The sequence below is a fragment of the Penicillium nucicola genome, assembly GCF_028828085.1.
Source record: "Penicillium nucicola strain IBT 29836 chromosome Unknown utg000002l, whole genome shotgun sequence".
NCBI classification, from domain to species: Eukaryota; Fungi; Ascomycota; class Eurotiomycetes; order Eurotiales; family Aspergillaceae; genus Penicillium; species Penicillium nucicola.
In genome coordinates, this window is record NW_026643126.1 from 4,328,615 (window position 1) to 4,340,866 (window position 12,252).

At 52.6% G+C, this 12,252-nt stretch overlaps 5 protein-coding genes across 5 annotated transcripts; 2 read left to right on the forward strand and 3 right to left on the reverse strand.

Annotated features, from left to right (window-relative positions):
* Positions 1 to 108: 108 nt before the first annotated feature.
* Positions 109 to 1,141, forward strand: N7511_003418 (uncharacterized protein; the record flags this gene model as incomplete). Its single annotated transcript, XM_057125843.1, is given in 2 exon segments — positions 109 to 886; positions 900 to 1,141. 2 exon segments carry the CDS (start codon positions 109 to 111, stop codon positions 1,139 to 1,141), a joined length of 1,020 nt encoding a protein of 339 aa, XP_056988002.1.
* A 121-nt stretch (positions 1,142 to 1,262) lies between these two features.
* On the reverse strand, positions 1,263 to 3,701 carry tktA (transketolase tktA; the record flags this gene model as incomplete). The annotated part of the gene is made up of 6 exons (XM_057125844.1): positions 1,263 to 1,376; positions 1,430 to 2,793; positions 2,845 to 3,139; positions 3,188 to 3,272; positions 3,377 to 3,519; positions 3,648 to 3,701. 6 exons carry the CDS (start codon positions 3,699 to 3,701, stop codon positions 1,263 to 1,265), a joined length of 2,055 nt encoding a protein of 684 aa, XP_056988003.1.
* Positions 3,702 to 5,351: 1,650 nt separating this feature from the next.
* Positions 5,352 to 7,524, forward strand: N7511_003420 (putative phenol 2-monooxygenase; the record flags this gene model as incomplete). The annotated part of the gene is made up of 5 exons (XM_057125845.1): positions 5,352 to 5,392; positions 5,445 to 5,658; positions 5,720 to 6,204; positions 6,258 to 6,292; positions 6,341 to 7,524. 5 exons carry the CDS (start codon positions 5,352 to 5,354, stop codon positions 7,522 to 7,524), a joined length of 1,959 nt encoding a protein of 652 aa, XP_056988004.1.
* A 202-nt stretch (positions 7,525 to 7,726) lies between these two features.
* Positions 7,727 to 9,593, reverse strand: N7511_003421 (sugar porter family MFS transporter; the record flags this gene model as incomplete). The annotated part of the gene is made up of 4 exons (XM_057125846.1): positions 7,727 to 8,461; positions 8,513 to 8,930; positions 8,979 to 9,235; positions 9,285 to 9,593. 4 exons carry the CDS (start codon positions 9,591 to 9,593, stop codon positions 7,727 to 7,729), a joined length of 1,719 nt encoding a protein of 572 aa, XP_056988005.1.
* A 965-nt stretch (positions 9,594 to 10,558) lies between these two features.
* N7511_003422 (SNG1 family protein) lies at positions 10,559 to 11,881 on the reverse strand (the record flags this gene model as incomplete). The annotated part of the gene is made up of 1 exon (XM_057125847.1): positions 10,559 to 11,881. One exon carries the CDS (start codon positions 11,879 to 11,881, stop codon positions 10,559 to 10,561), a length of 1,323 nt encoding a protein of 440 aa, XP_056988006.1.
* Between the last annotated feature and the right edge of the window lie 371 nt (positions 11,882 to 12,252).

A 12,252-nucleotide genomic window follows, 5' to 3' on the forward strand; every position in this document is an offset into this window, starting at 1 on the left:
CTATACTCCGTCAAACCCTAACTCCCGCGGATCCCCCGCATCCCCCACCTGCAACTAAGATCTTCTCCCCTTCACTCTCTCTTCTCTCTTCAAATCCAAGTTCCTAAAATGTCAGAATATCCACACAAGGTCGCGCTCCTAGGCCTAGGAACAATCGGCCTCTCAATGCTGGCCATGCATCTACGCCGCCCCGACACAAGTATAACTGTCTACGACCCCCGCCCTGATACAGAGGCCCAAATCCGAAGCAATCTCCCCTCCCTCCTCGAGTCTCGAGAATCATCTCCATCAAACTCAGGACTAGACACAGATATAGTCGATGATCTTTTCAGATCGTCCCGCCTGAAACTGGCACGCACGCTCCAAGAAGCACTGACGAATGCAACGATTATTCAGGAACAAAGTCCCGAAATCACCAGTTCCAAGCAGGCACTCTGGAAAGAGGTGGGATCTATTGCTACGCGGGATGCCCATCTTTGGAGTAGTTCTTCTGGTATTGCTGCCTCGGCGCAAAATTCTACTTGTGAACCTGCAGATGGGGTTGGGGAGAGGCTACTCGTGGCACATCCGTTTAATCCACCACATATCATGCCCCTGGTGGAGGTTGTGCCTGGGCCGGAGACTGCGGGGGAAAGGATTGAATTTGTGAAATGGTATTTTAGGGGCATTCCTGGTCCTGGTTTTAGTTCTGGCTCTGCGGATGCTCAGGCTGGGACGCATTATCGGCCTGTTACATTGCACAAGGAGGTTCCTGGGTTTGTGGGCAATCGCCTTGCTTTTGCTTTGCTCCGGGAGGCTTGTTCGCTGGTTGGGGAGGGGGTAGTTTCGGCCAGGGATCTTGACGCTATTGTGATGGCTAGTGTTGGGCCTCGGTGGGCTGGGAGTGGTGTGTTTGAGAGTTATCATGCGGGTGGAGGGGGAGGGAGGAATTGGGGCGTTCTTGCAGAAGCTCGAGCCGACAATTCAGGATGTGTGGGAGGATTTGGCAAAAATTGACATCCACGGTGATCAGGCGTGGAGAGATAGGGTTGTCCAACAGACCGAGGAGGCATACGGGCCTTTGACTGCGGAGTCGCGCAAGACGAAAGAACAGACGCTGAAAGGGGTGCTTGAAGTGCAGAAAAGACAGGGAGCATCATGACTACACATTACGAGTCTCAATGTGAACCGGGGAATACTCTATTTGTATTCTTGTGTATCTGGAGGGCAATCGCTCCTCATAAAAACCAAAACATTTTGTTACGTCATATTCGTTCCGTTCCTTACAGGATCTGCTGGAAAGCACGGTTAATGGGCGAGCGCACGGTGTGGCCCTTGTAGAAGTCGATGGTGGCAAGGGCGCGCTTGCTGATGCCCTCGGGGGTGAACTCGAATTTCTGAAGCAGGTTAGAATACCAATCGGAAAGGACAGGGGCGAGAGATAACTTACGGCGTACACCTCCTTGTAGGGGCCGGAAGCACCGAAGCGGTTGAGACCGAACTGCTCGTGAGAGTAGCGCTCCCAACCCATGGTGGAGCAAGCCTCGACGGACAGCACAGGGATGCCGTCGGGGAGAACCTTGAGGCGGTAGGACTTGTCCTGGGCGTCGAAGACCTCGAAGCAAGGAACAGACACAACGCGGGCAGCGACACTGTGCTTCTCCTGGAGATATGTGGCAGCCTCGATGGCAATGCTGACCTCGGAACCAGTGGAGATAATGGTGATGGCAGCGTTGGGGGTGTCGACAGCGACGTAAGCACCCTTCAGGGCGCTCTCGATGGTGGAGAGCTCGAGCTGGGGCAGGTTCTGGCGGGTCAGGGCCATGACGGTAGGGGTGTGCTTGGAGGTCAGGGCAGAGTAGTAGGCAGCGCTGGTCTCGTTGCCGTCAGCGGGACGCCAGACCATGCAGTTGGGGAGGGCACGGAAGTGAGCCAGAGTCTCAATGGGCTGGTGAGTGGGGCCATCCTCACCCAGACCGATGGAGTCGTGGGTGGCGACGTGGATGACACGAACGCGGGAGAGGGCAGAGAGACGGAGGGCACCGGCGGCGTAGGAGACGAAGTTGAGGAAAGTACCACCGGCGGGGATGATGGTGCCGTAGGCAGCGAGACCGTTCATGACGGCGGCCATGGCGTGCTCGCGCACACCGTAGCGGACGTAGCGACCGGCCCACTCACCAATACCGAGGTCAGGGGGCTGGAAGTCAACGGCGTTCTTCCAGCGAGTGTTGTTGGATCCAGTGAGATCGGCGGAACCGGAGACAAGCTCGGGGACAACGTCGTGGATGGCCTCGAGGACAGCCTCGGAGAGCTTACGGGAAGCGATGGCAGCATCAGTAGGCTTGTAGACGGGGAGGGACTTCTCCCAGCCCTCGGGCAGCTTGCCGGAGAGACGACGGGCGAGGTCAGCACCCTCGGTCTTGTGCTCAGACTGGTACTTCTGGAAGAGCTGGTTCCACTCCTGCTCCTTGGCGGCACCCTCGGCGGCGTGCTTGTTGTACAGGTCGTAGACGGTCTGGGGAACAGCGAAGGTCTCCTCGGGGTTGAAGCCGAACAGCTTCTTGACACCCTGGGCATCATCGGCCTTGAGGGGGTTACCGTGGACACCGCCGGTACCGGCGAGCTTGGAACCGAAACCAATGGTGGTGGTCAGCTTGATGACGGAGGGCTTGTCAGTAACCTGCTGACACTTGCGGATAGCAGCCTCAATTCCCTCGAGGTCACGGTCACCATCCTTGACCCACTCGGTGTGCCAGCCGTAGGCCTCGAAACGCTTCATAACGTCCTCAGTGAAGGCGCACTTGGTGTCACCGTCTGCAAATCCAATTAGTCTCCAGTCGCACTAGGCCGGGAGGTTGTCCTTACCAATGGAAATGTGGTTGTCGTCGTAGATGGCAATCAGGTTGCCGAGCTTCAGGTGACCGGCCATGGAGGCGGCCTCGGAGGCGATACCCTCCATCGCACAACCATCACCGAAGAACATGTAGGTGTAGTTGTTGAACAGCTCGAAGCCGGGCTTGTTGTAGACACCACCGGAGTGGGCCTGGGCCATGGCGAGACCGACGGCGTTGGCGAAACCCTGGCCAAGAGGACCAGTGGTCACCTCAATACCGGGGGTGTCGTGAGCCTCGGGGTGACCGGGAGTCTTGGAGTCCAGTTGCTGTGAAGGTCAGCGAACGCCCATCTCCTCTGGCTCGGATGTACCTACACGGAACTGCTTCAGGTCGTCCAGGGTGAGGTCGTAGCCGAACAGGTGAAGGAGAGCATACTGCAGCATGCAGCCGTGGCCGTTGCTGGACGCGGTATTAGCGATCATTCGAAGCTGCCGCCACCGGTTGCTGGGCAGGTGGGCGGAAGCCCACGGGCTGTCTTCAGAGGATAGATAATTTTCACATACGAGAGCACGAAACGATCACGGTTGGCCCAGTCCGGGTTCTTGGGGTTGAAGTTCATGAACTTGTTGAACAGAACGTGGGCCACGGGGGCCATGCCCATAGGGGCACCGGGGTGACCGGAGTTAGCCTTGGAGGTGGCATCAATCTGCGACGCTCTCAGTCAGCGATCCAGCTCCACCGACGCGCATTTCAGGGGATTGAAGGGCATTGAGAAGCATTGAACCGGTGTGCCATCATTCTGGTTCACTGGCCGCCAATTCCGGAGGGGCTTACCGCGAGAACACGAATGGTGTTAATAGCCAACTGGTCCAGATCAGTGAAACCCATGATGGCGGATTCTAAAACTGTTAGCGATGAAATCAGATCCCGGCATGCAGAACAACATACAAGGGTGGTATAAAATGAAGGATAAGGTGGGAGGGATGAATGAGAGAAGAAGAGAAGAGGGGAGGAGGGGGGGGGGGGGAGAGTATTTGTTGGTGGGGGCAGATGATGTCGGTGGGGGGCACTGGGCCAGCTTCAACAGTATCAGCCGTGAATCCGTTGATTTGGGTCTTGGATAGGCTGAAATCACGCAAATCGCTTCAATTCCTTCACTGCTACTGTTCTATCTCTTGTTCGTCTATTCTACTTTACTTTGGCGTCCGGGAAAGTCAACGGCGTCATGCTGAGTCAGCCTCACCGATACAGCGTCAAGCTTCCAGCTGCCACCTGGGCAATTTCAACTCTTTGAATGCTGGTGGATGCTGGTGTATGCTGGTATATGCTGGAGAGGAGCAGTTCTGTCCCTTGTCTTCCGTTCTAGCCACGTTGCGCAACCGCTGGAACCCAGGAGCATTATGCTCCGTCTGACTTGAGGACCGTACCCACATCTATACATTTCCGCTCATCCCACGTCTATACACCGGCAGTCCACCCGGAGGACCCTGCTCCGAGTCACCACCGGAGCTTTTCAACGGCACGAAATTAGCCGATATCCCAACCGTTCAATACCCGATCATCTGAGCAGGTGACCTTCACTAGCAGGAAGTGGTGGACGATAGCGTGTCCTGTAGGCTTTTGCGAGGTTGTGCATGTCCGAGCCAATCCGAGTCGACAGACCGAAAAGAGTCTTTGGACGTTTCTTTCCTTGGAACTTTGGAAGGTCCCCACCAGATTGGTCATCTGATCTCGATGTTGAACGTTTAGCCCCCGGTGGGCCCAAAGGGGTCTAGTGTCGTGATAGGGAACTATAGCCCATAACTTATATCAACTACACCGGACAAGACTTACAATCGCCAATCCCGGACCAAATCAACAAACATTCCCTGTAGCCCATCGCACATTGCGTAACCAAAACTCCTGGTTGGGTGCACTTCAGCCTGATGCGCCGGGCGGACCCTGGAATGGGCAGAGTCCTGCTTTGATACTGTAGACGATGGATGAACGGAAGAATCACCGAGCAGATCAAGCTGCGCGCCATGATCAAGCAATGATTGATTAATCAAGTCTCCAGCGCTCCCGGGGACTTGCCACCCGGGAGCCTCACCTCCGGCTGGAAGCGGGACTTCCGGGATACCAGTGGTGGGGTTGAACAACATGCCTTTCAGCTCATCTCATGGCGATTTCCATCGCACAAGAACAAATTGACATGGACAGGCTGGTCCAGTGAACGAATGCCCTGAATCACTGGGTGGAGTTCGTAAAGGGGCATCGCTGCATCCCGAGTGTACGAAGAAATACATCTCATCCTCCGCACAGCGAACCCTAGCAAAAGCTCAGACTCAGCTCCTCTGGGCCAGCGCGGTTCGTGAGAGGAGTCAGCCTGCAGCATAGACTGTGGTGTGAAGTGACCTCAGATCAAAACTACACGTAGCACAATATGGCCTAGTCGTCGAATATAAAAGGGCCTGGAGGCAATGAGTGGCCATCGTAGTAGTTCCTATATCTCCTGTCAGCATACAGCTTTTACTTAGACATTGAGATACATTACACGCCATGAATGATCAGGACATACCCGTGACAACCTACACTGATGTGTAAGGGATCTCTCCATTTGAGAATCAACTTGGCTGACCGATCTTCTGGTAGTTTGATCGTGGGAGCAGGTCCGTCAGGCCTCATGGCGGCGTACTGGATGGCTCGCTGTGGTGTCAAGGCGCGTGTTGTTGATAAACGAAGTACAAAGGTGTTTGTAGGGCATGCGGATGGACTGCGTCCTCGCACCCTGGAGTTGTTCGACAGTATGGGATTTCAGCATCGTGTCATGCATGAGGCGTCCATTTCAACCGAAGCAAACTTCTGGGTCTGTTGGATGCATCACCCCTCGATATGGGCTGTGGACTGACAATCAATTGGATAAATAGGTGCCTGGGGAGGGTGGAAAACTCACTCGAAAGGGTCCGTTCAACATGTCCAGACCAGATGAGTCCCCTTACCACAGCACACGATTGAGTCAAGGCCGTATTGAGCGTTTCCTTCTCGACAGTATTCAAGAGCACTCTGATCTTCAAGTGGAGCGGGACGTCATTGCCGAGTCTCTGGAGTACGACGAGAACCTAGAGAATGACCCGGACTCGTATCCCATCACGGTCAAGCTCCACCGTCATGGAGGGACAGCCCCAAGTACACCATGCGGCCAGAGCCAATCTATATCTGAAGCGACTCGTGAGGACTTGGAGTGTCAGGGCTTGCTCCCCGATGATTGGATTGACCAGACCCAGCCGAGTAATGTGCAGTCGCAGGCTGAAATTGTCCGAGCTAAATATCTCATTGGGTGTGACGGCGCTCACAGCTGGACGAGAAAACAGTTGAAAATTCCAGTGGAAGGTTCCAATACGGATCATATATGGTCAGTCTCGCTCACTGTACATCGGTCTCTGCTTTCATTTGACACCAATGTAGGGGGGTGATAGATGTTGTGCCTATTAGCAATTTCCGTAAGTTACCAGCAAATCCGTGCGAACCATGTCACTAAATAAGTACAGCGGATGTTCGTCGCGTAAGCATCATCCACAATGCCGCAGGGACAATCCTCATCATTCCGCGTGAACGAGGCCTGGTACGCTTCTACGTTCCAGTGCACGTCTGCGAGGCAGGGTCGACAACCCGCTTCGACCGCTCGACAATCACACCAGAGGTGATCCGCACACGTGTCCAGGCAATTCTTTCTCCATTCACCTTCGACTTTAAAGCCTGTAGTTGGTGGACTGTTTACCAAGTAGGCCAGCGGATCGCAAGCGAATTCACCAAAGGGGATCGCATTTTCCTTGCTGGTGATGCGGTGCATACTCATTCCCCAAAGATGGGGCTTGGTATGAACATGAGTATGCAGGACGGATTCAATGTCGGGTGGAAGGTGGCGCTTGTGGTTGCAGGAACTGTTCAGCCTGCAGTTCTGGCGACTTATGATCTTGAGCGACACCCGCTTGCGGAGATGCTGCTTGATTTTGATCGGCACTGGTCGCCTATGTTTACTGATCGGAACCCTTCCGAGGAGAAGGATACCAAGGCTGCTGCTATGTTTGATATCGCAGGGAAATTTGAGGATTTTGCGGATGGATGGAAAGTTTTCTACCCTGGTAGCTGTCTGGTGTGTAAGCCAGGTTGGGAGGCCATTGCTCGATACATCGTTCCCGGTGAGAGATTGAAGCCAGTGAAGCTTCGCAATCAGGCCGAAGGAGGAGCTGAATGGACCACGAGGCTGTTGGAAAGTGATGGGCGGTTCCACATTCTTGTTCTGGCTGGAGATGTCCGAAATCCCATGCAAAGGGGACGCCTGGAGGCATTGTGCCAGATTCTCACGGGACAATCTGCAGCAACGCCATCTCCCCTAGATCGTTATGTCTCAATTCCTGGGCGCTATGACAGCCCCCTCGATGTCCTCACCGTTCACAGTGTGCCGTGGAAAGAGGCTGAGCTCTTTGATTTCCCGGATATTCTACGTCCCTTGGGCCCAGTTCGAGGGTGGGCTTATGACAAGATCTGGTGTGATGATTCTTACATCTTTGACCGTTATTGTGATGGGACGGCGTATGAGAAATGGGGAGTCGATTGGATTCTTGGAGCTCTGGTGGTTGTTCGCCCTGATCAGTACATCGGCTGGGTTGGGGAGTTAGGAGACGTGGATGGGATGACCGAGTATTTGGATAAGATTCTCATTAGAAAGTAGATCTCAATGGATTCTGTCTCTCTTCTCTGCTGCTAGCGAGAACTCAATGAGGACCGTGACAGGAACTTTTCAATACAAAGTTATACAAAAGAATATCAGAATTTGCATAAAGTACTATTACATGAAACTGACTCTACTCACTCGCTCATCACTCATCACTCATCACTCACTCAAATTCCATCGCAAACACCGCCCATCGTACTTAGGCACGAGTCTCGGGTGCAGTCTCTGGTGCAGTCTCCGGCACTGTTGAGCCATCCTCGCGCAACTCAGTAGTCGGATCAGCAATATGAGCCGACGCTGGCTGATCACCTCCCTTGTCAAACGAACCACGAATAATGTTTGCATCGGCAGGGAATTGGAACTTGGAACTCTTCCACGGCTTGACCTTCATGAGATACATTGTATCAATCTCCTCCAAAGTCCGGCCCTGTCCCTCGATGACGGCAACATACACTAAGCCCGCAGCGAGGAACAGACAGCCTGCGAAGACGTATCCAAAGCGGAAGTCGATAGCACCAGTGATAAACGGGGTGAAGAATGCAAGGAGGAAGTTCCAGAGCCAGTTTGACGCGGTTGCGAGTGACATGGCTTTCGCGCGGTATTGGGAGGGATAAAGCTCGGCGATAATAGTCCATACCATTGGTCCCCATGTACTTGCGAACCCCAGAATAAAGAGACAGGCGAAAACTACCATTACCACACCAGGGGTTTTGGTTGCTTCTGGATTCTCGCGATCGAGTGAGAAGTGGCCCACTGACGCGAAAATCATGAAGCAAATAAACATCCATAGGGCTCCAGCAATTAGAGAGCGACGACGACCATAGTGCTCAATGAGGTAGAGACCAAGGAAGGTGGTTCCAAAGTTAACACCACCTAGGATCATCTGAGTCACGTAACTGTTTTGGATACCGGCACCTTGGAAGATAGTTGTTCCCTAGTATGAAGTTAATTAGGTTTGGCAGTGGATTGTTTTGTGATGACGTACATAGTAGAAGAAGTAGTTGGCACCTGTTAGCTGCTGCAGAGCTTGCAAGGCAACACCGACAGCCACCCGGTATGGCATGGTTGGAGCACGGAATAATTGTATCCAGCCGGCTTTTCCCATACGCTGCTCTTCCTCGTACTTTTGTTTGATCTCATCAAACTCGAGACGGAGGGCACGGTGGTTTGGAGGGATGCCATAGATCTTAGAAAGGGTGTTGATTGACTTCTCGACCTTGCCGTGGCGGTAATCGTAACGTGGACTTTCGGGGAAGAAGACCATGCCAATACCAAGAATCCCGGCCCAGAGGTATGTGATTCCCATGGGAATGCGCCATGAGCTAGTGTCTGTATTGGCTTCGGTTCCGAAATTGATGCAGTTCGCAACAAAGATTCCGAGAGTGATGAACAGCTGGTAGGTACTGTGGATAGTTAGAGAATATCCCGTGCCAAAACACAAGCCGACATACCTAATAAGGGATCCTCGAATATGACGCGGTCCTGACTCGGCCTGGTACATTGGCACGAGCAGAGAAATAGCACCAACACCAAGTCCGGCGATCAAACGGCCGACGGCGACCTGGTACCACTTTCCGTCTGGCGAGCTAATTTGAACGGTGATTCCAACGCACACCATTAAGGCCCAGCCACTGATACACCATTTCCGTCCCACACGATCGGCAATTGGGGCAGCAATCAAAGCTCCTATCAGCGTACCGATGGACAACTATATATCATGAGCATGCAAACATCTCACCAGGGGAGGTGGCACTCACCAAAGCAACAATCAGACCCGAGCGCACGTTACTGAATTTGTAGGTGCCATCAGATTGCAGTTGACCATACCGCTGCAGGAAGTTGGGCATCTCAAGGAAACCAGAGATCTGACCAGTATCATAACCGAACAAGAAACCTCCCATCGAGACCAAGATGCCCATAACAAATGAGCGCCATGTCAGCAGCGGGATGGGCGTGTCAACGACATCACCGGGTCCTTTTTCGCCATGCGTAGAGACTGACTCTCTAGGAACATCGGCGTCCGCGTAGGCATCCTGCGGACGTTTATTGAATACTTTCTTAAACATAGTGCCAGTGAGTAGTGATAAGAGCAGAGTCTACTGGATAACAGAGTTTGACAGCTTTTGCTGGAAAGGTCGGATCATCTCCTTCTTATAATGTGCCTGACCAAGAAAGCCAAGGCTGGGCAGTCGACACTGACGGAAGCCCAGAATCCTGCATTTCATGATCAGTGAACCATGATAGTCCGGCGCAGTGCGCCCATGCTTCAAAACGATGACACGTTGATTCCCGAGTCGCGTGGTGCTTCACGGCCGGCGGCCATGTCCGCGAGCCAAGAGAGAATCTGGGGAAATGCCTTCGCATTTGGCAGGTCGACCGGCCCACCCGTGGGTCGGCGTCACTCCACGACTCCAGACTCTCCAGAATCTCCAGGGTCGACCAGTGGGTGGCGCGGAAGTCTCGGCCTGTCACCTCGTGATCGATTTCCGGGGGGAACTTTGTGCTCTGCCTTGACTGCTCTTTGAGTGATGAAATCGGTGGCAGCCAATGCCACAGCCACAATGCTTGGTTTTCGCCCCCGACCATTGATGACCGGTCGATCAATGTCTCTGGTTTGGGCCTCGCTTGAGGATAACTTTCCCGGCGATTCCGCCAATTCGTGGGCATTGCTTATGGTCTTTCATCACCTCGGTATCATGCGATGGTGGGAAGCGCTGGATGCCGAAAGATGAAGGCCAAGACGTGACATCTGAGGCACCAAGGCAGAGATTCTTGCCTCAGGCAGGAATATATACAATGCACGACCTCAAACCTACAGAAGGAAAGTAGCAGGCAGCAGGGAGGAATATCTCTCATTCTCTTAGATGCTAATGTATAAATATTATCCTGGTCCATCACATGGACTAATATCAATGATTGGAGACAAAAAACCACTTCATCGAATTAAAGCTACTAAAACCGACCAGAACATCCTTCGAGTTACTCTCTTTCCTCTTCATACATGTGCCACAAACTAGTAAAATGTCCCATTTCAATCCAACTGTCGTACAGGAAGAGCCCCAGCCCTATTCTTCTGTCCCTGCCATTCACGATCAGAGCCATCGATCTCCGTCACGGTCTGGTTCTCAGTTGTATCCCTTTCATGAATCTCACGATTGGAAATCTCAACCTTTGCCACAGCCTTCTTGCAACGATAATACATCGCAAACACAGCGGTGGGAAGTCCTAAAATCCACCACGAGAACATAATAGGAAGAGCCTGATACAACCGATTGTTGCATCCCCCGGACCAAATCTGCATCAGAACCTGATATGCCTCGTGAGAAGGAAGCGCGTATCCCCAGCGTAAAAAGGCGGGACTCATCTCGAATGGCGTGATCGTGCTGGCGACATTGAAGATTACCCATGTCAAGACGACGAATGGCACCCATTGGATCTCGACGAAGGCGGTGGTGATGTCGAAGAAAAGGAAGTTGATATGCATGAGTAGCCACAGAATCATCCATGTCAAGGCAAAATGGCTGCCAGTTTGCGGCCAGGTTTCTCGATATGCCCAGATATAACCTGTCATGCAGAGGGCTGCGATAAAGGTATAGAGTATGGAGATTGACATGCGGAGGAGGGCGTTGGTTTTCCAGGAGAGTATGGTGAATGCGTCGAAGACGAATCCGATTCCGTTCAAGGCTAGCATGTAAAAGAATTGTTGTATTATGGGCATTGCCATGGAGATTGTGTTGTAGAACACCCTTGCGCCCTCGTCTGTCTTTTTGATGTTGATTTGCTCGGCTTGGATGGGATCGGTGAATGCTTTGAGTATGGCTGGTGTAGACAAGTTGGCTATGGCCACCACTGCAGATCCATTGTTGCTGTAGTATGCTGACCGTGTGGTTTGAACCAGCGTCAAAAGGCTGACGTAGATGATTGACTGAGAAAAGACTGGGTATCTCGCTTCATTCCAGACATAGGCGAGTGAAGTTGGCGTGGAAGCACCAGACTTCAATGCAGATGTCAAGTTCGCTGATCCATCTGACTTGGCATAAATTGCACCCCAGTATTCTCCTCGACACACCGCGTCTTGAATCTGGCCTGGCTGTGGATACTCTCTGGGGGCGACTTGATGCACCGTAGGAAAGCCGTCTCCATGAAGATCATGGTACGCATCTGACACTGATTTCCCGATGACGCCGCCATCGTAGTCGACATACAGGACCTTGAAGTTGTGGTAGCGGGTGAGACTTCGGAACTGGGTTGCATGAATATAGCACATGTTCAGCAGGAACAAGAGCTGCAGCAAGACGAATGTCACAGTGATGGCCGGCAAAAAGCCAGGCTTCATTCCTGGGAAGGGCTTCATCCTCGACTTTTGGTTCATGACAGGAGAGAACCAGGGAAGACAGATGATATATGTGTTAACGTGAGCGTTCCCATGTAATCGTTACTCTCCGTGTCTCCCAGCTGTTTACTTCGGCGTTTGGCCAATCAGAATGCTCAAATCGGGTGATCATCCGCTGACACAGCGGCTCCAAGGCAGGCGAGATTGTGATTGGTTGAAGGCTCGGTCGTACCTTAATCTTATTTGTCTTTGGGCGTTTTCTTCATTTTCTTACCATGTTTGCTTTCCAAGCATTTCATAGTCATCTTCTATATCTTAATCATCTGAAGTATTCGAGTTCTTTCACTGGTAAGATCCCAGTAGTACAGTATATATATCCATCGTATATTGAT